A 23,947-nucleotide genomic window follows, 5' to 3' on the forward strand; every position below is an offset into this window, starting at 1 on the left:
GCTTGAGTAGCCCATGCTGCCATTCAGAACCAGGAGGTGGAAAACATCCCCATAACTCACTTGTTGTTGATCTACAATTATATCTTCTGCAATACACCCAACATTATCTGCCTCTACTCTCAACTACTATGTAGGTGCAGAGGAGTAATGAGGAAGCCATACATGACATTGCTCTCACCTCCTTGTCCCAAAACGTAAAAAGATCCAAAAAGCATACACGGCCTCCTGCCACCCACCCCCATCATACTCTGTTACAGAAGCTGTGCTCCCTACTTTCCAGTGCTGTTGTGCAGGGTCTATGAGAGCTCTTTAGTGAAATAACAGGTTTTGTTAACAAATGTTGCTATGTCATTGCAGTGAATTGCCAGATTTAGAGTCTGGCTTTCGCGTTGGATACTCTCGCTGAGAGCTATACATAACATAGATTTATTAATAGGAAACAGTGAATTACTGGAATGTTTTTCACCATGGGATTCTGAGTAACATCAAATAGACAACAAGAGTGAATTTTGAGTTTTCTATACTGTCACCCAAAACTCCAAGGTGAACAACATCCCTGTAGCTCACATTTTACCCATTGTTAGAAATGGGGTCTCTAGTTGGCTGTGCACCCAGTCCAAGTAGGGAACCTAGTCAAGGTAAGGGAGTCACACAGCTAAGATAACCCCCTGCTCACCCCCCTCTGTAGCATGGCACAAGCAGTCAGGCTTATCTCAGAGGCAATGCTTAAAATATTGGTACACACACACACAGGAATGCAGTGAAAACACTACAAAAGGAGTCCACAACAGTTTAGAAAAATAGCCAATATATACCTGAATAAAACACAACCAAAACAACATGAACCAAACAAACAAAAGTCTAAATATCACGTTTAAAAGATTAAGCAAATGTAGTCTATAGAAATCAATAGATCCATCTGTTTTAGCACAAAGTACCCTAAATACGTCAAAAATCAAAGAAGGTGCAAGAGAGGAGAGGCGCCGGAAAAGCAAAGCAACGCATCAGTTTCTTACTTCATAGGGGAGGTGGTCAGTTTCTTACTACACAGGGGAGCTGGTGTGTTGGTACTGTATTGCTAGGCAGGGGAGGTAATGTGTTGGTTCCTTACTGGCAGGGAAGGTGCTGCGTCTGTTCCTTTCTGGCAAGGGAAGTGATGCCTCTGTTTCAGGACACACGGCCTCGGTACCTTACTGTAGTGCAATGTCGATGACGAATCAGCGTACAGGGACGATGTTTTGACAATCCAGATGCGATGCGTCGGGCAGGAACCATGCTTCAGTGCAGGCAGCGGCGATGAGTCTATCTTTTGCAGCGATGCATTGAAAAAACAGATGCAGAGAGTCAATGCATTGAATTTCTCCTTACGGTCACCAGGTTACACTTAGAAGATCCTATAACTGGATTTAGCACCACTTGGCAAGTCAGGACTCTCAGCAGAAGAGCCCAGGCAGTGGCAGGTGAAGTCTTTGATGGCCCTGAGACTTCTTAACAAGGGGCTAGCACACACAAGCCCTTGGAGAATCTTGGAGGCAGGAGGCAGAAAGCAAAGTCCAGTCCTTTCACTTCCAGGACTGAAACAGCAGGCAGGCACAAAAAATCAACAGACTGAGTGACAGTCTCTCCTTCAGCTTCCAGCTCTTCTTCCTGGCAGAAGGTCCTCAGTCCAAAAGTGTTTTGATTTTGGGGTGTCAGAGTTCCAATATGTATACCCCTTTCTGCTTTTAAAGTAGGTAAGCTTCAAAGGAAAGTCTTTGTAGTGCACAAGACCCTGCATTTCCATGACCTGGCTCCAGACACACTATAGGTGGTGAAGACTGCTTTGTGTGAGGACAGGCACAGCACTATTCAGGTGTCATTGAGAACTCCTTCCACCACTCTAGCTCAGGAAGGCCTATCAACTCGATGATGGCCCATAAGGATCAGGCAGGGGTGTAGCTTGCAGATTTTTGCTGTACGGAACTCCGAGAAGTGACTCCACGGAGTTCCACAAGTGGGGAGTGCAGTGTTAACTGCTGTTCACGCTGGTTTTTCTGCAACTCGGGAAGAAATTGTCCCCGAGTGGCAGCTCGTACTCGCGAACTTTCCGTTCACGACCGCGAGCAGTTAAAAAACTCTGCTGCACTACGCAGAGCAGAGTTTTCTGCTCTCCATGAACTCTGTGTAGTGCGGAGTGCAGAAAACTCGACAAACTCCGTGAACTGAGTGAGGTTCACCACCCAGACCTAATCAGGATATGCAAGGCACGCCTCATCTCCCTTTCTATGACTGTGTAGAGTGAATGCACAAGAGCCCAACTGTCAGGCAAACCAGATATGTATTCTACAGACAGGCAGATGCACAGAGAGATTAAGTAGGAAAATGCTCACTTGTGTTTCCTTTGTTTGCCCTAAGTTGGCAGGGTATTCCCAGTCGTGGGCCCCTTGCTCACTTTGCCACTGGAATCAAGCTTGCCTGGCTGATGAGGGGTGTTACCCCGAATGCAGTCCCTGGATGCTTGTTTCCGGTCCAGGGAAAACCTGGCTTAGCAGTTTGGGCTGGACTGTTCCCATGAGTCAGAGGGTCAAGACTGATTTGCATATATCTGGTCTGAACTGGGGTGGCAAAGTGAGCTAAAGCATGATGATCGACTCAACCCAGATCTGTGACTGAGGAAGAGTTTCCGAAGAGTTCCAGAGCTCTGTTCATCATCTCCTTGTGTTCATTTTCTAAAAGTGGCCTTTTCAATCATGCAATTTAAAAACGAACTTCACCAAAAGACGTATTTTTTAAATTGTGAGTTCAGAGACCTCAAACTCCAAAACACTATCTGCTCCCAAAGAGAAATTACACATTTAAGATCATTTAAGGTAATCCCTATGTTACTCTATAGCAGAGACAGGGCTTGCTATAGCGAAACACAAACTTAGCAGTATTTCATTATTAGGACATGGAAAGCCCACTAGTACATATCATACCTTTTCAATACACTGTACCCTGCCCATGGGGCTGCTATGAGCCTACCTTAGGGGTAACCTACATGTAGTAAAAGGGAGGTTGGGCCTGGTAAGTGGGTGCACTTGATGATAAGTATCAATGAGAGAGGGAGGAAAAGGTTCTGGAGCCAATTCACTTTCCCCGTATGTGTGTTTATATCAAAAGAAACTAGCTCTGGAGTATGTGCTCCTAGTATTTTTTTAGATCACTCACTTTACACTACTGGTAGGTCCTGAAGAAAGCCATATCATTAAAGGGAGCATGGCTGAAACATGTTGACCGACTAGGATATTGGAGTTCCCTAGATCTCCAACAATATCTGCCTCTCGTTTTTACTCACTTCCAAGGGCCCATACATTAAAATAGTCATGTTTGCCCTGTGAGACCCATAGGACAGTCTTTTTAACATCCACTCACCCACTATCACTGCACTCTCACGATACAATACCCGCTCCGCTGTATCCAGGTGTCGCAGCACACCTGAGATGCACTCTGCATCTTGGGTGGGGCCCAATGATGAAGCATGTCACCAACTAGGTTGGTGAGTGAGGGCTTTTTACAAAACATAATGTGCTTTCCTTTCAATACATACAATCGCTAGGAGCACCTACTCCAGAGCTAGTTCCTTTTGATATAAACACAAGTGGGTACACTTGCCACATCGAAATGGCAGTTTAAAACTGCACCTCCAGATACTACAGTGGCAGGTTTGAGACATGTTTTCAGGGATGTTGGTGTGGGTGGCTAATCAGAGCTGCAGACCCTCAAGAAGCATTTGATTTACAGGCCCTGGGCACCCCTGGGGCACGGTACTAGGGACTTAGTAGTAAATTAAATATGCCAATCATGGATAACCCAATCTCAAATACAATTTAGACAGACAGCATATGCACTTTAGCACTGGTTAGCAGTGGTAACGTGCCAAGATTCCTAAAGCCAACAAAAACAGATCAGAAAAAATAGGAGGAAAAAGGCAAAAAGTTCAGGCTTAACTCTGCAAAAAGGGCTATGTCCAAGACCCATCTATCATTTTATGTTATATAAGTCCCCCAAATCATTTGTACCTGCTTTAAACGGCTATGTAGTGGCAGAGGGAAAATGGGAGTGCCATACATAACATGGCCTCTGTTATGTAACCCTGTTCCAAGGGTGAACAAATAAAAAAACCTTAACAGTCATTTTTGACCAACATCCACCATCTTCCCTGCCTTCCTTCCCCCGCCTGCAGGTGTGTTTCTGATTTCAGTCAACTAACAAAATAGGGCAACCAAATTATCTCCGAGGAGCTGGGTAAAGTACATGTTTTCTTACAAAATATCCCTTGAGGAATTATTTGTATCTAGTTTAACAATGTCTCATGGTCACAAATATGATCCAAGTAATCTACTTGCAGTACAAAAAAGTTATTGTCAAGGATGTTTTCAAATGTTTTTACTTCATCTGTCTCATTATATTTTGTTCATTATACAAAACATTCACATTGTTTTGACACAAACGTTATATACAAAATATACAGATAGCAACACTGACACCACCAAAACAATCCCTACAGCTTTCTCTTAATTTTCCCAAGGAGTTCATGGGAGTGTAATCCCCCTACTTTCACTTAGGACAATGCAGATAACATCTAATGACATCTTGAAATGACAAATGATTAAATATCTTTTAAGGAGATGAAGGACTGGGCTATTCTAAGGCCCAGCGGTGCCAGGGGACAACACCTGAAACCTTCGTGGGTAACCTGTTCTGGCGTACAAATCACAGAGACATGGGACACTTCCTTCGGCGTCAAAGATCAGAGTTTATTTACTGCAGGGATACAGAGATCGCAAGAAGTACAACCACGTGTAGGTTCTGAGAGTCTGCTTCAAATTGCAAACGTGGATCGCTCCTTTTTATATACCTTTTCGTCATAGCACAACATGGCGAACAAAAGGTTACAACTCAGTTCCCACAGTAAAACTTCAAAGGGGTCGCATTCATGTTTTCCGGAGCCCGGAACATAATTACAGTAACATCGCCGGTTCCCAACTGTAAAAGCATGCTATCTCACCATTAGGCACATTCCATTCAGGCTATAAATGAACTAAAAGAAAAGACAGAAACAGGTGCAAGGAAGACGAAGACAGACAACAGATTGAAAAAGAGTGTAGGGGGCAATATCGGAAGCATGATTGTAGGATCAAAGGATTCGTGCCTAATGCATGCACGGCTGAAACAATAGACCGGCACGGCAAGATGAGCCTCGAGTGGGGCCATCTGCCTTTGCTGTGTCATCCCCCTCGTCATAAAGACACCTTCAAAGGAACATGTGTCTTCCGCAAGAGCTTGGGAGTCTCAGGGTCACGAAGCGGACAGTGTCCGTTCGCTGGCTACTTGAGGGCAAGAAACAAAATGGATGCCGTATCTAAAATGGAACCCGTGGGTTCAGATGGAGAAACCCACAAATAAGACGAACGGTACAAAGTAGTGTAGCGAAAACGCATACACCCACTAAACTCGTCATTTGCGGTTCATAGATACCAAACTCGTCCATATTTGAACAAGTCAAAAACGTCATTACGATTCTCACGGAACCTCAGAGAGGAGGAGCTTGCACGCGCCCAAAATGACAGCATAAGTTAGAGGCTCCCTAGCCCCCGCCACCCCGGGCAAATCCTGCTGCCCATCCTGACGCTGTACCGCAGGAATCAGACCGCAGGAAATAGAGCGGAGCATGACGAGGCAATCCGCGTCGCGCTCGGCCGCCGACAGCTTAAAATCGGTGGCCCTGAAGATTGCGGCCTACTCCTGAAGAAAGCCGGGGTCTCGAGTGGAAGGTAGACCCCGGCTGCAGTGCAATAACACCGGGGCCTAAACCGGAAGTCCCCGGCTCGGCCCCGTCGAAGCCCTGCCTTTCTTTCCTTGCTGGCTGGGCGACCCCCCCCCACGCATTGCCCCTACGGATTGCGTTATCTGCCCAGCTGAGGAGGTCTGCTTCCGTCCCGGGTGTGATTTTTGGTGCTGCCTGTGTCCTGCGCCCCGGCCCCAGCACATGTTAAGGAGGCCTGCCTGGACTGTTTTGAATAGGCAAGGGGGCAGAACTGTTTGCTGAGGGCCCTCTACTGGGCCCTGGAGAGCTAAAGACGATCAGTGGTAGCCCCTACAGCTAGCAATGGACTCAGAGTGACAGAGGTGATGCAGGAGCAGAGGGGCATGAAGTGGTGGTCTCCGGTGCATGATACACGGATGCTCTCCAGCTACGTGAGCTAAGGTTGTCGCTTGGAAGGTGGTGGCAGTGTGCGCATATCCTGTGGCCTGGCTGCTGGGATGGATATGGACGATCGGCGCAGTTTGGTGACCACTGTTGCAGCATAGGAAATTCCTGTCCCCCTGGAACGCGCGGCGGTGTAGCTGGTGGTGGGTCAGGATGGATTCGTGAGAAAGGCTGTGTGCTCGCCCAAGCAGTGCTGCCAGTGAGTTTGTGCCTTAAATGAGGGCCCTCCACCGTGGCTGGCCCTGGTCTTCACTTGACTACAAAATGTCAACTAAATCAGATGTGGAGAAACAGAAAGTCAAGACGACCAGAGGAGCTAGATACGTTCAGACCAATAAACTGGACCGTTACACCAAGGGGTCGCCTGCTGGATCCGGGAAATCACATGACGGGAGTGCTGAGGTAATGGCCTCTACGGCGGAGCCTACGTTGCAGGATGTGATGGCCGCGATCGATGGGGTGAAAACCTCCCTGGGTCAAAAGATGGAGTCCTTGGACCATAAGCTTGACACAGTTACGATAGAGGTTAATTTAATCCGTGCTTATCTCACCAAAACCGGTGAAAAGGTGAAATCACTGGACACAGAAACCTCCAGTCTTACGGATGATGTGGCTCTCTTGCAACAGGAAGTTTGTGTACTTAAAGCATCTAATGAAGTCACCGGCCGCAAGTTGGACGAATATGAAGGTAGAGCTCGACGAAACAACATGCGCATTATTGGTGTGCCTGAAAAAGCAGAGGGCCAGGCCGCTGACCTTTTTGTCGAGGATATTATACTTCATCATCTGAAGCCCAGGGGCCTGGGGAAATTCTTTACAGTGGAAAGAGCGCACAGGATACCGGTAGGGAGACCGCGACCTGCAACACCGCCCGACCAATGATTGCACGTGTGCTTAACTTTAGGGACCGAAACGGTATCCTGCAGGCCTCCAGGAATGGGGGGGCCTCTCCAGTATGAAAACTCCGCCCTCAGTTTTTTTCCGGACTTTACGCAGGTGGTACAGAAGCATTGGCAAACCTTCATGGGTGTTAAAAGAAAACTCTGTGATAGAGGACTGAAATATGCCATGATGTATCCTGCGAAGTTGAGAGTCGAATATGAGGGCAAGGCGCTCTTCTTTGACAATCCTGAAATTGCCTCGGACTGGTTGGAAACACTTTCCTCTCGAGAGGAGCGGAGGCAGCGGAGTGGAGAAGAGGATGAAGACTCGCAGGAGCAAGGATAATGACTGACATTGTTGCAGGTGGGATTGGGCCAGGGTGGGGGATGTATCCTGGCTAGCGGTTATCCGCAGATAAGTTGAGTGTAGTAATGGTTCCAACAGGTCCGATGGTAATTTTGGGGTTAGGCCGGGAATCGGGGGGGTTGTACTCCTCCTCCAATTTCCTTTTCGATAGTTCAGTAGTTAGAGTATGGGGCGACAAGCACACTGTGAGTTGGGGGCAGAGGTACACCGTGAGCAAGGGTGCAGGGTGGGGGGTGGTGAGTGGGGTTTGTTTGGGGGGGGGAATGTATTCTTTTCCTTTTGCATTGTTTGTTGTGGTTTTTCAAGGCATTGAATTGGAGAGTGTTCAGTGGTTGAGGGGTGATTGCTCCACCTGTGTTTTTGATGATGGGGTAGGGAACTAAAGGTATTAAGTTGGAATGTCAATGGGTTAGGTGATAAAATCAAGCGTAGTGTGGTTCTTCAGTATTTTAAATGGTACGCTCCTGATGTGGTTTTGCTATAGGAAACCCATTTGGTTGGAAATACATGTAAAGCGATGCATAGAATGGGTTACAGATTGGTGGCGCAAGCAGGCTTTACTACTGGCTCTAGGGGATTAGGCATTCAGACTCATACAACGCTCCTATTGGTGATCGATTCTGTCTTTGAGGATGATAGGGGCAGACATGTTGGTGTGACGGGTCGCTGGGAGGGGCATGTTCTGTCATTGTTGTCTGTATATGTGCCTCCTGGCATGCAAGCTCTTACTTTTGTTGATTTGGGCAAGGCTATGCTAGATCTCCCAAGAGGTCTGTTAATATTGGGAGGTGACTTTAATGCGGTTGTCTCTGGAGCTCTTGACAGGCATCCCCCGAGGGATGTCGGACGCGCTCATGGCTGGTTACCTGACTTCCTCGAGACTATGGGCTTGGTTGATGGCTGGAGACTGCTCCATCCGGATCAGAACTAGTATACCTTTAATTCTGGGGCTCATGGTAGCATGTCTAGATTGGATTATTGTCTTGTCCCTGCTGTTAATGCATCTTATGTGCTGGAAGCAACACATCTTGCTAGGGGAATATCCGACCACTCCCCGCTTTGGTTCCGTTTCGGTGTGGCCTTTCGTTCTGAGGGTAGAGTGGCCCCCATTAATCCCTGGCGTTATCCCAAAATTAGAGGGGACCTGATCAAGGCATTAAACTATTACTTCCTTGAAAATGAGGGATCTGTGCCCTCGTCCGTTACGCTTTGGGAGTCTTTCAAGGCTGCACTTAGGGGTCAGGCTCTTTTGCTGATAGTAGGAGCTAAGAAAGACCGGAATAAAGAAATTGTTGGGGTGGAGGCTGAGATTGTGAGCCTGGAGGGGGAGCTGGAGCGGGAGGTGACTCGGGCTAAGCAGCATGTACTTAGTCTCAAGCAGCATGAGTATAGAACTCTGGTTACGAACAGCGCTAAAGCCCTGAGTAGAGAGCAGCAGGGTCGGCTGTATGACGTCGGTGATGAAGCTGGGAAGCTGATTGCTTGGCTGGACAAGAAGGATAGAGCGATCGGGTTGTCCCGGAGATTGTGACAGAGGATGGGCTCCATCTCACTGATCCCCAGGCTATAGTAGATAGCTTTGCTCAGTATTTTCGCACTGTGTACACATCGGTCACGGACCTCCCGGGGGAGGACTCCCAATTGCTGCTGCACGACTTGCAGCTCACGTGTTTGTCTAGGGTGGACCGGGAATTTATGGGCAGTAACCTCACTACGGATGAGGTGGCCCAGGTGGAGCGCTCTTTAAAATCCGGTAAGGCAATAGGGCCTAATGGGATCCCAATTGAGCTTTACAAACTTAGACCTGATAGGATTGCTCCCTACCTGCAGCACATGTTCAGTGAAGCCCGGGAGAAGGGGATATTACCATTTGATCATAGGGTGGCCGCTATAGTGGTTATTCATAAGAAGGGTAAACCAAAAACCTACTGTGCTTCCTATAGGCAATTTCGTTAATAAATGCGGAAGATCCTATCTACCAGATTGATTAAGGTGATCAGTGGACTGATACACCCTGATCAGTTGGGTTTTATCCCCCATAGGAATACGGCCCTTAATCTGCATCGGCTGCATGGGCTGCTCGCCAGGGCTCACACCCTGATGGAACCCACTGGAATAGCATCGCTCGATGCAACAATGGCCTTTGATACAATAGAATGGCCTTACCTGTGGGCTGTCCTTGCTAAATTTGGCTTCTGCTCTGATTTCATCCGCTAGGTCCGCTTGTTATATACTGAACCCCTTGCCCAAGTAATCGTAAATAACCGGATCTCGTCGCCATTTAGTCTTGGACGGGGCACCCGGCAAGGTTGCCCTCTTTCTCCCCTTCTGTTCTCATTGGCTATGGAACAGTTGGCCGCCTGGATCCGCTGGGTGCCCTCGGTTCGGGGTCTCTGGTGGTCGCCACAGTGGGAGAATAGGATCTACTTGTATGTAGACAATATTTTACTTTATTTGGCCTCCCCTAGGAGATCCCTGGATGTGGTTTGCGACGTGTTGTCCTCCTTTGGAAGGAACTCGGGGCTCTCTATAAATTTGGGCAAATCGCTGTTATTCATTCTTAGTGGGGCACCCCGATTCCCCAGCGAAACTTCCCGATCCAAATAGCTACGGATGGGTCTAAGTATTTGGGGATATTTATTTCCTTGGACCCTGCGGTTCGTTATGCCAGGAATCTCCTACCCCCCTTGGTCCGGCTGCGCAGCGATGTGGCCAGCTGGAAGAAACTTCCTCTCTCCCTGCTCGGGAGGGTGACTCCTTTTAAAATGATGTCTTTGCCCCATTTTCTTTACGCCCTAAAAAATAAATATGTTAGACGTTGTGCCAGCGAGCTACTTTCAAGAGGTCGAGGGACTACAACGTAGTCTGTTATGGGATGGTAGACCCCGGATCGCATTGGCTAAACTGACGCTTCGTGGTATGATGGCGGGATCACACGCCCTGATATCAGGCGATATTATTGGGCCTCACAATTGGCAGCCATTAACCTTTGTACTTATGGATCCCCTACTGACCCTGGTTATGCAATGGATAGATGGCTTCTTCCAAGGGGCTCCTATAGTCGTGCGCTGCATACCAGTTCGGTGGAGAGTGGTTTGACAAGACCGACTAGGCATGCAGTGCGGATTTGGCGTGATGCCACTAGCTCTCTGGGATGGAGGGACCGCTTGACGCAGGCTACCCCGCTTTTTGACTCCGAAAAGTTGGGCAAGCTTTGGAATACAAAGGGCTTTGATAAGTGGGATCTGATTGTGATCTCCACTATCGGTGCGGTTTTGGTTAAGAGGCGGATTAGGATGTTTGAGGAATTGCAAACTTAATATAGTTTGGGGAAAGCGGAGTACTTTCGTTATGCGCAGATCAAGCATGCGTTGATGGCAGTACTGCCGGCGGAGGTAGCCCTCCCCGAGGCTTCTCCTCTTGAAGATAGAATTTTGGATGGCCACCAGCCCGAGAAGACTATTTCCCTGATTTATAAAAAATTGATTAATCATAGGGCAGATCTCCCGGTAGAGCTAAGAGACAAATGGTGGCACGATGGTATTGAACTAGATGTTGAGGACTGGCAAGCTGCGGTCTCCTCACCGAAAGTGGTCGCAATCCTAGCACGCATGCACCTTGTTCAGCTGAAAATATTACACAGGGTTTATGTCACGGGCCCCGCTTGGTCCGGATGGGACTGTCAATGACGGATCTGTGTAGACGGGGTTGTGGCTCTGGGGGTACTTTCCTTCACATTATTTGGGAGTGTCGTTCTGTGACCAAGTTTTGGAGTGGGATACATGATGTCATGCGAAAGGTTCTGGGAGTCGCTGTGTTGCCAGAAGCGCGGAGATGCCTCCTGAATATTTGGGAACCTACGGATCTAAATATTGCACAGACCAAATGGGTAACTTTAGGTAATATGATTGCTGTAGCGTTTCTGCCTTTGTGTTTTCAGGTTTCAGGCCTCTTTGTCAAAGCGCCGGGACACCCCCTGGGGTAGCCGTGCGCTCTAAAAGTATGGCCTTAACATAACATAACAAAGCGGAATATAGCACAGTGGTGGGGGTCAGAGAGGGTCCCGACCGTTGAAGAATGGACGGAGAACATGGATTGGTGTATGTTCTGCGAAAAAAATGTTTATATGGCAAGGGGCTGCCCCAGTAAGTGGGCAACCGTGTGGAGGCTGTGGAACCGTTATAGGGGGACATTTGTGTGCCACCTGTTGATGCGCCCATTGATATTCCTACCTCTCCGTGATTGTTTATGATTATGTACCATGTTTCCCGCTCCCCCCCCCCCTCTCCTTTTGCTGGATGATGAGCGATATGGGAGACTGTCTCCCCCATGTAATGTTGTTATTTTTATTGTTTTGACGCCTTGAGTTAATAAACAGAAATATATCAAAAAAAAAAGATCTTTTAAGGAAATAAGAGTGTGTTGTTGCCATTTCTGTCTTATATGGCCAACAAGATCCGCAAGACCATCTTCAGGACTCAAAGTTTCACACGGGATGAAGACTCCTATAAACACTTGCTACTTTCTTATTAAACTTCCAAACCTTTCAGGAGAATCTGTGTATCCAATACCAACTCCCACCACATTCGAGGCAATTCAATATTTATTTGTACAATACAGTGTCTACCTGATAGCAAATAGCGGAGCTTCAATGACAAGCTCTCAGATAGCCCTGTCAGCCTGCCCAGGAACGTCTTTACGACATAACTTTAGTGGGTAACGAGTTTTGTGATCAACTATTGCTAAGTCACAGCAACAAGTTATCAGATTCAGAAACTCATATAAATGATGGTGGATCTCTACCTGAGCCATACATACCAACCTATTTAAAATTGCATCTTGGCATGTACCTCTATAACTATCTTTAATATTTATAGATGCTTTCATGAAGACTTTTTGAAGAATAAACCTTGCTATGTATGATCTGATTTTTGTAAGGTGCAGATGACAGGTGTGCTAGATCATAAGCTATGATCAATACATAATAGCTCATATATTTTATCATTTCAGATCCCTTGCCAATGGAGTTTTGAAAACTCTTCTAAAGAAACAACCACAGTCCTATTCATAGTGAACCACGAAAGTCAAAAAATTAACCTGCGCTTAATCCTCTGGTAGCTTGGCATAAAAGCAATCAGGCTTAACAAAGATGCAATGTGTAAGGTATTTATGCAGCACTTAAATAGTAATAAAGTAAAAACACCGCACAAACAATCCCACACATACTCAGAACCATAGAGTCAATTTCTAATAAATTATTTGACACTAAAACAACAAAAATCCTATCAGTAGAACTTAAGCTATGAATTTTCAAAGTTTTTCGTAAAATGTAGCTTCTAACAGATTAAAACACCAACCAAAGGCATTTAGTCGCTTGAAACCGGGGCACAGTAAAAAATGATGGCAGAAAGATTTGGAGCGCATTTTGGATACATGAGGTGGATTGGGCCTGGCCTCTGCTTACCTTTGCTCATAGAAGAATGTTTTGGGGACAAATGACTGAGAATGTAATGTTCAGTGGGGAAAGGTAGCCGGAGGTGTCTGAGGAGGAGGCATTGTTGTCAGGGAACCACTGGGTAAAGTCAGGGTGAAGATTTGTGTGTTCGCACTTTGTTTCTTTTGTGTACGATGAAAATCTCCAGCGGGTTGAAGCTGCAGGTTGTACCGATGAAGGCTCAATGAGGCCGGAAACGCCTCCTGCTGAACAAGATTTGCTGCTGCACAGAAGAACATAGCAAGAGCTACTTTGAAGTCAGACCATCCAGCAATGCACGCTAGGTGGACTGGCGAGCAGGTAGGTCTGGTCTGGTCTCGGTTCCCAGGTAACTTTTTGGCTGAAAATGTTTTAAGTCCCAAGTTATGGATTAAGGATGTTTGGGCACATTTAGAACGACTTTGAAGGATCCAAGAATAGCTGGAGGGCACTATTCACTTGCAGAGCATGACTAACTTCACTCGGGGTTCAGGTGCAGGGTTCAAGGTGATAGAGCTTTTTCTGTCCCTGTAGCTCAGGACAAGAGGCCTGCCAACTGGTCCTTGGAGCCACTCTGGTAGCCCTGTGTTCAAGAAGCAGCAAGGCATTCCACCAGCAGCAGGCCGGTCCTCTCATCGTTCAAGGTAGAACTCCAGCAGCAAGGCAGTCTTCTGAAGTTCAAAGCAGGTCTCAAGCAGCAGGACAGTTCTCTGGTGTACAAGGCAGACCCTCCCGGTAAAGCTGAAATCATCGTGGGACTTCAGAATGAATTGGAAGAGAGGATCCATTCAAGCCAAGACTCAATAGCAAGTAACTATGGCTATGTTGTATAAAGTTGTCAAACCCGCAAATTTAAGGCGAAATCATCTTTTTCCACTTCACAGAGCGTATTGGTCTCCATATAGACTTTCAAAGTTCAAGCCTGGAGGGCTGGTGGAATGCCCAAAGTGTAGAAGTCCCAATGAGAAGGATATACACATGTTCGCGGAGTGTCCAAAATTTAAAGAGTTTTGGGAGGAAGTAAGTAGCTGTTTATCCCAAGCTATTGACCATACTATTAAGGTAAGCCCTGAACTTATTATAACTGGAAGGTTGAATTTGCAGATAAAAAGCATGGATGATAAAGCTAAACTTGTATTTTATGGGATACTTTTGGCCCGTAGAGAGATATGTAAACTTTGGGTGTCCCCGTTATCTCCAGTGATTTCAGACTGGTTACGAGCTATGAGATTTACAGCTAAAAGGGATACTTTGGGTACGACAAAAGTCAAATGCAAATTTTGGACATTATTTTTGGCACACTTTGGGTGAAGAGTGTTTTTCCTAGGGTAAGGGGATAGGTGGATCTGTAAGTAATTTCAGTCTAATGATTAAGGTCTCGGCCTATCTCGCCGGTGGCGTTTTTTTTCAACGTGACGGTGGAGTTCACCTATGTACCAACCTCCTACAAAGGGTGGCATATATAGAGAGGTGGTCATGGGTTGGCACTACTAGTGTGGTTGTTAACGGTCCCGGTATATGAGATAAAAAACCCATGGGCGGTATCGTTTGGTTAGAAATGGGTGGCGTAAAGGCTAATGAGGACAAAAAAAAAAAGGCAGACCCTCTGAGCGTCCTTGGCAGGTCCAGGAGGGAATGAAGAGTTGTTCTGAGCAAGGAATGTTCATAGCTGGTGCCAGCTTTGAAGTGGAAGCCACTTCTAGAGTGTTTCCCCCACAGATGGTTCTGGGATTTCCTTCTTCCCTGCCCAGGCTCCAAGGGGTCTGGGGTGACCAAAGTCTAGGGTGGAGTTCTTTGAGAGTATTCTGAGGCAGCTCCTTTAAAATGTAAGTAGGCCAGGGAACAGCTCCACTCCACACATCCAGTTAGGATGGCCAATCCCACAAAGACCTAGACCCCCTTTGTCTCACTGTTGTGCCGGAATACACAAAGACCAACTGCCAACTTTCAAAAAGTGGCATTTTCAGAATTATGACTTAAATCAGACTTTACCATTAAAGCTTTCTGCTGTATTGGCTGTTTAGGGACTATCTTAGGGTTGACTTATATGGATTTAAACAACAGTTTTAGGCCTGGTAAGAGGTATATTTTGCCAGGTTGAATTGGCGGCTTAAAACTGCACACATGTTGCAATGGCAGCCCTGAGACATGTTTTACAAGGCTGCTTAAGTTGGTGGCATAATAAGCATTGCAGGCCCACTAGTACCAATTAATGTACCAATCTGGTTCAGGCCAATTATAACATGTGTTAAGGAGTGTGCACAAGCACTTTAGCACTCGTCAGCAGTTGTAAAGAGCATAGAGTCCTAAAGCCAACAAAAAATAATTTCAGAAAACAGGGGAGGAGTAGGCATAACGTTTTCGAGATTTCCATCCTATGTTTTACAGGTCTAAAAGTCTCTGCCATTTTAAGACAAATATATCAGGGCAATCAGAAGTTCAACAAATCCCATCATCAGCCAGAGTGGTGCCACTATAGTGAGTATTTAACTTTGTTTATTCTATCTTCATTCCATAACTCTATTTTATGCAAATAATCAAAATAGGCTGGATGACTACCTCCCTGACCTCTTTATGGACCCTGTTTCCTGTCCTTAAAGGAATCAAACCTCCAAACCTACACCTCCTTCAACCCAGACATCCAAAGCTCGATGCGACAGCTTCGCAACCTTTTTCAGCGATCAAATCACCAAGATCGACCTTGCACTTGGCTTAAATTCCATTTGCTTCAGCGAGATAAAAATGTCCAAAACCCTGGTTAACCCTTCGTGAATTCTCCAAAACAGTGGTCATCATTCATTCCCATCCAGGAAGCAGAGATAGTCAATCTAATCGCCAACGCCAAGCCCTCAACTCACGCCCTGGACCAGGTACCACCTCACCTGGCCAAAGACCTGAAGCTAGTCCTAGCGCCAATATGGTGCAAGATCATCAACAGCTCATTGAGCTCTGAAATCGTACCAGACTACCTCAAGGTAGGGCAAGTCACACCACTATTAAAGAAACCAGGGCTAGACACTGAAGATCTCAACAATGTTAGACCTGTCTTGAATCTTCCCTTTTTGTCTAAAATCATGGAAAGATGTGTACTCACACAGCTAACCCAACACCTAGAAAACATCAAATTACTAGATCCCCACCAATCCGCTTCAGAAAGGGATGCAGCATGGATACAGCAATTCTCAATGTCATAGACGACCTACTCAAGTCACTCGACTCGGATCAATGCTGCCTTCTCATCCTCCTAGACTTAATGGCTGTATTCAATACAGTAAACCACAACCTGCTCTTAAGAGTTCTTCAAGAAAGGGCCGGTCTTCAAGAGACGGTCCTTCACTGGTTCTCTTCCTTTCTTCACAACCGTTCACAAAGTATAAAAATCAAAAACTTCAATTCCGACCTTCACCCTGTCACCAGAGGTGTTCCACAAGGGTATGTACTCTCCCCCCCCAGCTCTTCAACATTTACATTGAACCCCTCACTCTCTACTAAGAAAATCCAACATCCCCTTTCATCTATATGCTGACGACACGCAGCTATATCTGGAAACTACCTCAATTAATGACATCCAGAGACAAAACAACACGCTCAAAGAGGTCAAACACAGGCTCACAACCAATCACCTGAAACTGAATCAAGAAAAAACAGAAATATTACTCACCTCCAACAAAGATGATAACCCACAAATCGAAGAATGGCTCAAAACCATCGATGCCCTCAATGGTAATCTCTCCTTTGCAGACTCGGTGAAATCTCTAGGGATCACCCTAGACCCAAAACTGGACATGAAGAAACACATCGCAAGATCCGCAAAAAGTGCCTTTCTCAACCTAAAATTACTATGCAAAATAAAACCCTTCCTCCCACCTAAGGACCTCCAACAAGCCACCCAAGCACTGATTCTCTCCAGAATAGACGATGTGATCGCTACCTTGACGGGGACAGCAAAAACCCACCTTGCCCCCGTGAAGACTACACTCAATGCAGCAGCAAGAATGGTCACCGGACCTAAGAAGTTTGAGCACATTTATCCAGCCCTCAGAGAACTCAGATGGCTCCCAGTGGAGTTACGAGACAGCTTTAGAACAGCCTGCCTCACGCACAAATCCCTGCATACAGGTAAACCAGAATATCTGGCCGCCAAGCTCAAAAGGGAAGGCCAGTCCAGAAACCTTAGGAGCTCCAGCTCTCTACTGCTCATCCCGTCAAAAACTCGCAAGCATAGAACCACAGTTAAATCGTTTGCTGGGAACGCACCTAAAATCTGGAACTCCATCCCACCCCACATCAGAACAATACCCTTGTTTCCAAAATTCAAGAGCCTACTCAAAGCCCTCTTCCTCGACTGCCCTCGAGGGAGATGACAGACCCTGATTAGGCACCCAACCGACACTCCATCTTTACTAAAACCCGAGACTGACAACATGGTCGCAGCTCAAGAAATCCTTTCGTGTATAATCATTTCGATTACCGATTACTTATGATTAACTATCAGATCCTTCCTTGTGATGCAGTTCGAGAAATGATTGGGTGTTTAAACGTATTGACTATCAGTTCCTATCTTCTGACACAGTTCAAGAATCCTGCCATGTATGAACTTTTCGATTACAGATTATGGATGGATGAACCTGTGGGCATATGCCAGTCACTCGCCCGCCCCAACCCCTATGTTCCCCCAATCTCCTGTATCTATGTATGTAAATAAACATGAAGAGGTAAGAGGAGAATGATGTTTACTTAACCCCGCCCACGCTCGTGACGGAACCGTTCCGTCACCCCCCTCGGGTGGGCTGTGCTGGTGACGGAACTGTTCAGTCGCGGCCCGCTCGCCGCGCCAGCGCGCTGCTGATTTCGCGCCTGCGCGGCGTGTTCTATTGAGCGGGCGGGGCCGTGACGGAACCGTTCCGTCACAAGCACAACTCACCCGAGGGGCGTGACGGAGCGGTTCCGTCACCAGCGCAGGAGCGCACGCGCCCCCCTCCCGCCCCTTAGCACTGCGGCGGAATAGCCGCCACAGTGAAAGGGTTAAAGAGTTTATGTAAATGCATATGCCGATAGGAAGAGAATGATGTTTACTTATAGAGTTTATGTAAACTGACATGAAGAGGTTAGAGAAGAATGATGTTTACTGACAGATTTCATGTGAATCCATATGAAGATGTAAGGGGAGAATGATATTTACTTACAGAGTTTATTTAAACAGACATGAAGAGGTTAGAGAAGAATTATGTTTACTCACAAAGTTTATGTGAATGCATATGAAGTTGTATGGAAGCAGAGAATGATATTTACTTACAGAGTTTATGTAAATGAAAACGAAGAGGTAAGAGGAAAATTATGTTTCCTTATAGAGGTAATGCAAATGCATAAGAAGAGTTAAAAGGAGAATGTTTACTTACAGAATGTATGTAACTGGACAGGAAAAGGTAAGAGGAGAATGATATGTACTTACAGAGTTTATGTTAATGTGCATGAAAAGGTAAGGGGGGAATGATGTTTACGTCAGGCTTTAATTGTGGTAGGTGAAAAAGAAAATTGGAGAAGGGTAAGTGGTCTTAATTAGATTGGGTGATAATGAAAAATCATCAGAATGCTAAATCCCGAAACAACTGCTAGTGAATACTTCTTCACATTTAGGATTTCGTAAAAGAAAGTTACCTTCCAAATCTTAACCCGGCTAACGGTCTTGATGTCGATTAAGGCAAAGTGCATGTTGTACAGGAAGGAGAAAGGCAGAATGTAAAACATTGCTAAATGTACAGATATAATCATATTTTGTCTGTATACCTATTTTGAACAGTAACCAAATATGCCTTGTTGGTATCACATCTGGCAATGGCGTCTGGAAATGTCTCTGCTTGTTGAGTCACCAGGTAACAGTACGATCCAAATCGTTTCCAACCCTAAACAAATGTAAAACATTTTGACAAATTACTGATCTAGAGGCATTGTTGTTATAGTGCTAATTTTCTAGAGAGTGCAAGTAAAAAAACTGAAGACAAGTGAACTCTTAAACATATATTAAAGAATGCTAAATAAAACATAATATTTTCAACAGAAAATCTTGATTTTCATTAAGATTTATATGGCATTTCTTAGCTAATTGTATGATTATTTGGTTACAATTGTAACACTCATTTATAAAGGTACTTGACAAAATGGCATTATAATAAATCATAAAGCAAGCAATAACATAGAGCTTTATAAACCATTATAGTTACTTGTTATGTCTTTACATACCGCATTGTAAGAAAATGTTTCTTTTTGTATGGTCACCCTCATTTGTTTAGATTAATAATGCTGTTTTGCTCTGTGCACTGGGGCATTGCTGATCAAGCCACAGAACATGCGCTGTGATCCCTAAATGATGTCAAAATTGTCAATACGCCTAAATAGCATATTTAGCTTCCTTATAATCCCTAGTGTATAGTACAAAATATCACAATTAGGGCTTCAGTACCTATTGCGCCACCACTAAGTGGCAAAGCAAAACCTGACTGAAGGCCGGCCACCAGTAACTTTGCTGCCAGTGTTTAGACAGCAAATCTGACCTGTGAAAATAATCCCTTTTGACAGACCTAAGCCCTTGTTTCAAATTAATAAATCACCCCTAAGTAAGTTTTAAATACCCATAAGGCAGAGTGCAACATATTTAAAGGTAGGAAATGTAAACATTTAGTGTAAAACGTCCTTACAGTGAACAGGCCTAAAAAGTTATTTTCATTGAAGCAGGGATAACTGTTCCATAGGAAAGCATTGGGGTGGGAATCAACTAAAAAGTTAGTTCTTTAACTTTTAAAAAATATTTATTACAAATGCATTTCATTGGTAGAGTCAGATTTGTAATAAATATTTGACAAAGGGAAATTTTGAAAAGTCACATTTTGCCTGCCTAAAGCCTCTAGAAACCTATTTGCCTGAGCTTCCAACTGTCACTGACGTGCTCAATGGCTCCTTAATTAGTTATGGATTGGCTTCCAGAGCTGAAACAAGGGGCGTGGGTGTGGGTGGAGGTGTCCTGTTCCTCTGACTCAGGAACTCATTTCTCTTCAATGGGGTTCAATGGGGCCTATCAGATGTAGCTAACAACTGGGCCTACCCCCTCTATTTTCTTTGTAGCTAGCCAGACACCAATCCCAATGGGAGAGGAGCTGCCCCTAGACCAGTTTCGAATGACTAATGACTAGAGGAAAGGATTTGCTTATTTCCATATTCAGACTTCTAGGGTGGGTATAGGAGATAGGAGCTCAACACAAGGCAGAAAAAGTTCTGCCATGTTGTATTTAGGTGGAGAGAGGAACCCTGGAGTTATTTGCAGTAGGGCATAAAAGTTTTCCCTACTGGTTAGGGAGGGGCTAGGAATCAATCCACAAGAGGCTAGTGCCATTCATAAATGTGGCACCCCCGGGAACCTTCTTCAGAACATTACTGGACATGTGGAAGATAGAAGAAACATTGCACCTGCTGTTGTGACATGTGAGGAGAACCCTAACGGCGGACTACTCAGGACAAAGAATTGGACACCAAGGGTCTGTTGGCCAATCTCCTGTTAAGCAACAGGGACACAAAATCTGAACTAAGCCCACTTTCTTGATCCCAGCTCACTAGTCTTTACTGACTTGACCGGGACCTTGCAAGTTGATTCTGTTAGAACCGATGTATGACAGAACAACGACTACCTAAACCACACATGCCTTAACAACGAGGTCTTAACAGAACTGCGTCTTTTCAAAGCATCCCTTTATAACAAATTTTGTGGTAAAGATCACACCCCAGCACCCCTCACTCTGTGCCTAAAACCCAGCCCTGCAGTCTACCAGCTCCAGCCCTAAAAACGACCGACCCCCACTTTGAGCCCCAAAACCCAGTCCTCAGCCCTAATATCTGCCCCGACTCCAGCCCCCCACCCTGAGCGCTAAAACTGGCCCTGAGCCCTAAAACTACTCGACAGCCCCCAGGCCCCAACCCTAAAAACTGTCACAGCCCTACTTACCAATCTACATCCTGGTCCTTCCTGTCCCAATCCTTTCTGTTCCTCTCCCTGCCCATCTGCTCTCCATCTAGAGCACTGACTTCCTTAACCACATATATGCGTGGTTAAGGCATATGCTTGGTTGAGGTTAGAAAGAATCCTGAAGCCAAATGGTTGTTCTTGAAATCTTGGAAACCTTTGCTGTTATTAGAGTGTACTCATCCTGCCTAACACTAAATCCTATGACTTTTAAAGTTTTTCAAGATTTTTTGTCTAGAGAAATGACAGGTGTCCAGTACCGACCTGTCATGTGGATCTACAAAGGGCACATTTTCAGTGGAGGTTTGACTGAGGAGTGGGGACCCTATGGACAGTTGTGTTTCACAATACTATGTAGAGATACACGCGGCGTGGGATCTGATGTACAGGGGTCCCAAGTTAGGTCAATGTAGACCCATGCTTCCTCATCTTTTAGCATGTTTGTTTCACTACCAGGTTGTAAATATTGTTTCTCTCTTTTTAATAAAAATGATAATCCCCTACATGCCGATCACTCTGATAGGCTATATGTACAAACACTACCCCACGTTCTATTTTTTAGGGTGAGGGAGACAACAATGTTGAGGGGTGGGATTACCTGAGAATGTAATATTATGTTGGACAGATATGTTCTAGCAAATGACTGATTGCTCATATGTTTTTTAATTAGGATATTCTTGTGGTTTTGATTGGGAGGGGCGAACTATCTATTCACAATGTCCTGAAGAAGGTGGCCTACAATAACATAAACGCCACCGAAACACGTTGACGCACTATAAGGTGTTCCAAGGATCTGACTGTGTGTCGAATAGATGATACGATTTATGGACAATCATGTGACATTACACTGCATTTCATATGGAGTAACAAAAATGAGGATGTTTTTATGATTTTGCACTGTTGTTTGCTGCTCTCTCGTTTTTATTCCCCTTCTTGTCAGTATATCTGTGTTTTTTAATTACCTGTGTACATTATACATTTGTCCATAAGAGGTTTTTTAACTATTGTGTACTTTATATGCAATTTTATTAAAATGAATTTGTCTATTTTTGCAAATCAGTTGTTTTAGAGTATTGTTTTACATAATTGACTGTTGGGGTCCCATTTGGCTTTTGATTGGTTGCAAATGATATCATTATGGGTGCTGTGAATGAATGCAGATAAGAAAAAAAGATTGTAAGGTTGAGATTTATTAACACCACTGATTTCAGTATAGTCAAAGTTTTCCCAGGAGAAATGTGTTCTTTATTCACATTTTCAGTGGGCCTGGCATTGCCATAGCTTTCACTAAGTTCTTTAATCAATGCTGGAATCCTCCGAGACTGAGGAAGCTTCTTTGATGCCGCTGTCAACAAGAATCTGATCAATGCCAAAAACCTCCACGACGCTGGAACCTTAACTTTATTCTTCCTTGACTACAACCACATCAGAACTCTGTCCTCCTGCAAACTGTTGCTGCAGAGTTCTGCTTTTTGACCATATGAACACAGCTCTTGTGTTCAGCCCGCAATCTTGCGCCTCTGGTCCAAACTTTTGATGTTGCCCTGTCAATTATTGGCATTTGCCACTTGGAACCTTTTAGCGCTATTTTTCCTTATGGCTTTAAACATTTTAATCTCTGGTTCCCCTTCTTGGGTTTTGCCATTCTGGTGTCATTTTGTTCATTAAAATATTCTCTATTTTTATAAATTTGAGTGGGATTTGTCTTTGGTGTATTTGCCACTTTTTTCTTTACTGTGTTGGTACTTCTAAATGCTTTACATATTTCCTTAAGTTAAGCCTGTCTGCACTGTGTCAAAGCTACAGGGGTTGCGCTCAGGTTTAAATTACTGAAACCTTTAATGGACCTAAAAAGGATAGTGACATTCTTACCATGAACAAATTATTTCTTCAAGGCAACATTTTTGCAAACTTTTTACACAGAACCCAGGGAAATGTATTTAGTGTGGGACAGAACAACAGTGGGCGTGGCTCCACCAATCGCGTTCCACCTGAACCCTACGCCTATGATCTTGTTGGGTGCGGGGGAAGTGCTGCTGGAGGCAGAAGAGGAATGTGGGCGGAATGCTGTGCCACTTGCCATCTCTTAGATTGCGGTCACTGACCTGCCAGTGCTGTCGTGCCCCTGGCTCCATCATGGGTGGAACCACTGTTGGAGGATGCCAACGGTGCCTCCATTTCATTAGGTCTTCTTCTTCCCAGGATTCCCTAGGAGGGATCCTGGATTCTATTAAATCACAAATCAAAATGTCAGCCTCAGTCATCTCCTCAATTACTCTTTCCCAATTGAAGATGTCTTCCCCATATTTTCCTGTATTTTGGCCAAATATAAGGAAGTCTGTCAAGCTACTTCCTTCGCAATGGTTAATGGTTTCTGCATTAGTGTTTCTGTCAAGAATTCCCGTCGGGCAGGGGAAACGCCGTGACCGACGAAGACGGACTACAACTCCCAGGATGCTTAGCATGAGAGATGTTATGCAAACGGGAGAGCCGTTGCATAACTCAAGGAAACACGCCCATAAAGGAGGAACCTGGGGAAGGAACGCTGTCGGATATTGAGTTTTCCTCCGACATCCCCGCATCGTGGTTAGCAGCGTCCCGGAGAGAAGGGAAAACAGTGGAAGCGTCCAGCAAGAACGGAGGTAGGTCGAGTCGTTACTCCCTGGGCCGTGTCTTGCCTAGCTCACCCTGTTTCGGTCCCAGAAGCTCTACCGGGCATTCGTTGACCACCGCATTGACTCGGCTGAGTCAGAGCGTTGTAGCACTTACGCTGGTTGGAGCCGTGGCTCCCAGCCGTAGTGGATCCTAGAGTTACCTTGCCGCATTGCACACTAACACACACACCAGGAGGTGATTGCGGTGTTAAGACTATCCCCACGGGTAATGGTTGGTGTGAGCCGAAGCTCCCAGCCCGGCCTGTGTTTCAGGGAATACCAGCTGTGACGCACACCTGGAGGTGTTTGCCGCGTCACAGCCAAGGGGT

At 45.5% G+C, this 23,947-nt stretch overlaps 1 protein-coding gene across 1 annotated transcript in view; it reads right to left on the reverse strand.

Annotated features, from left to right (window-relative positions):
* The window catches only part of LOC147688870 (macrophage mannose receptor 1-like), a 758,166-nt gene that overhangs the window by 489,584 nt on the left and 244,635 nt on the right, over window positions 1–23,947 (reverse strand). The window contains exon 10 of the mRNA XM_086941771.1: window positions 18,741–18,856. Within this exon, the coding sequence (XP_086797897.1) occupies window positions 18,741–18,856 (116 nt within the window). The remainder of the gene's footprint in view (window positions 1–18,740; window positions 18,857–23,947) is intronic.

This window comes from Lissotriton vulgaris, chromosome 10 (assembly GCF_964263255.1).
Source record: "Lissotriton vulgaris chromosome 10, aLisVul1.2, whole genome shotgun sequence".
Classification (NCBI taxonomy): domain Eukaryota; kingdom Metazoa; phylum Chordata; class Amphibia; order Caudata; family Salamandridae; genus Lissotriton; species Lissotriton vulgaris.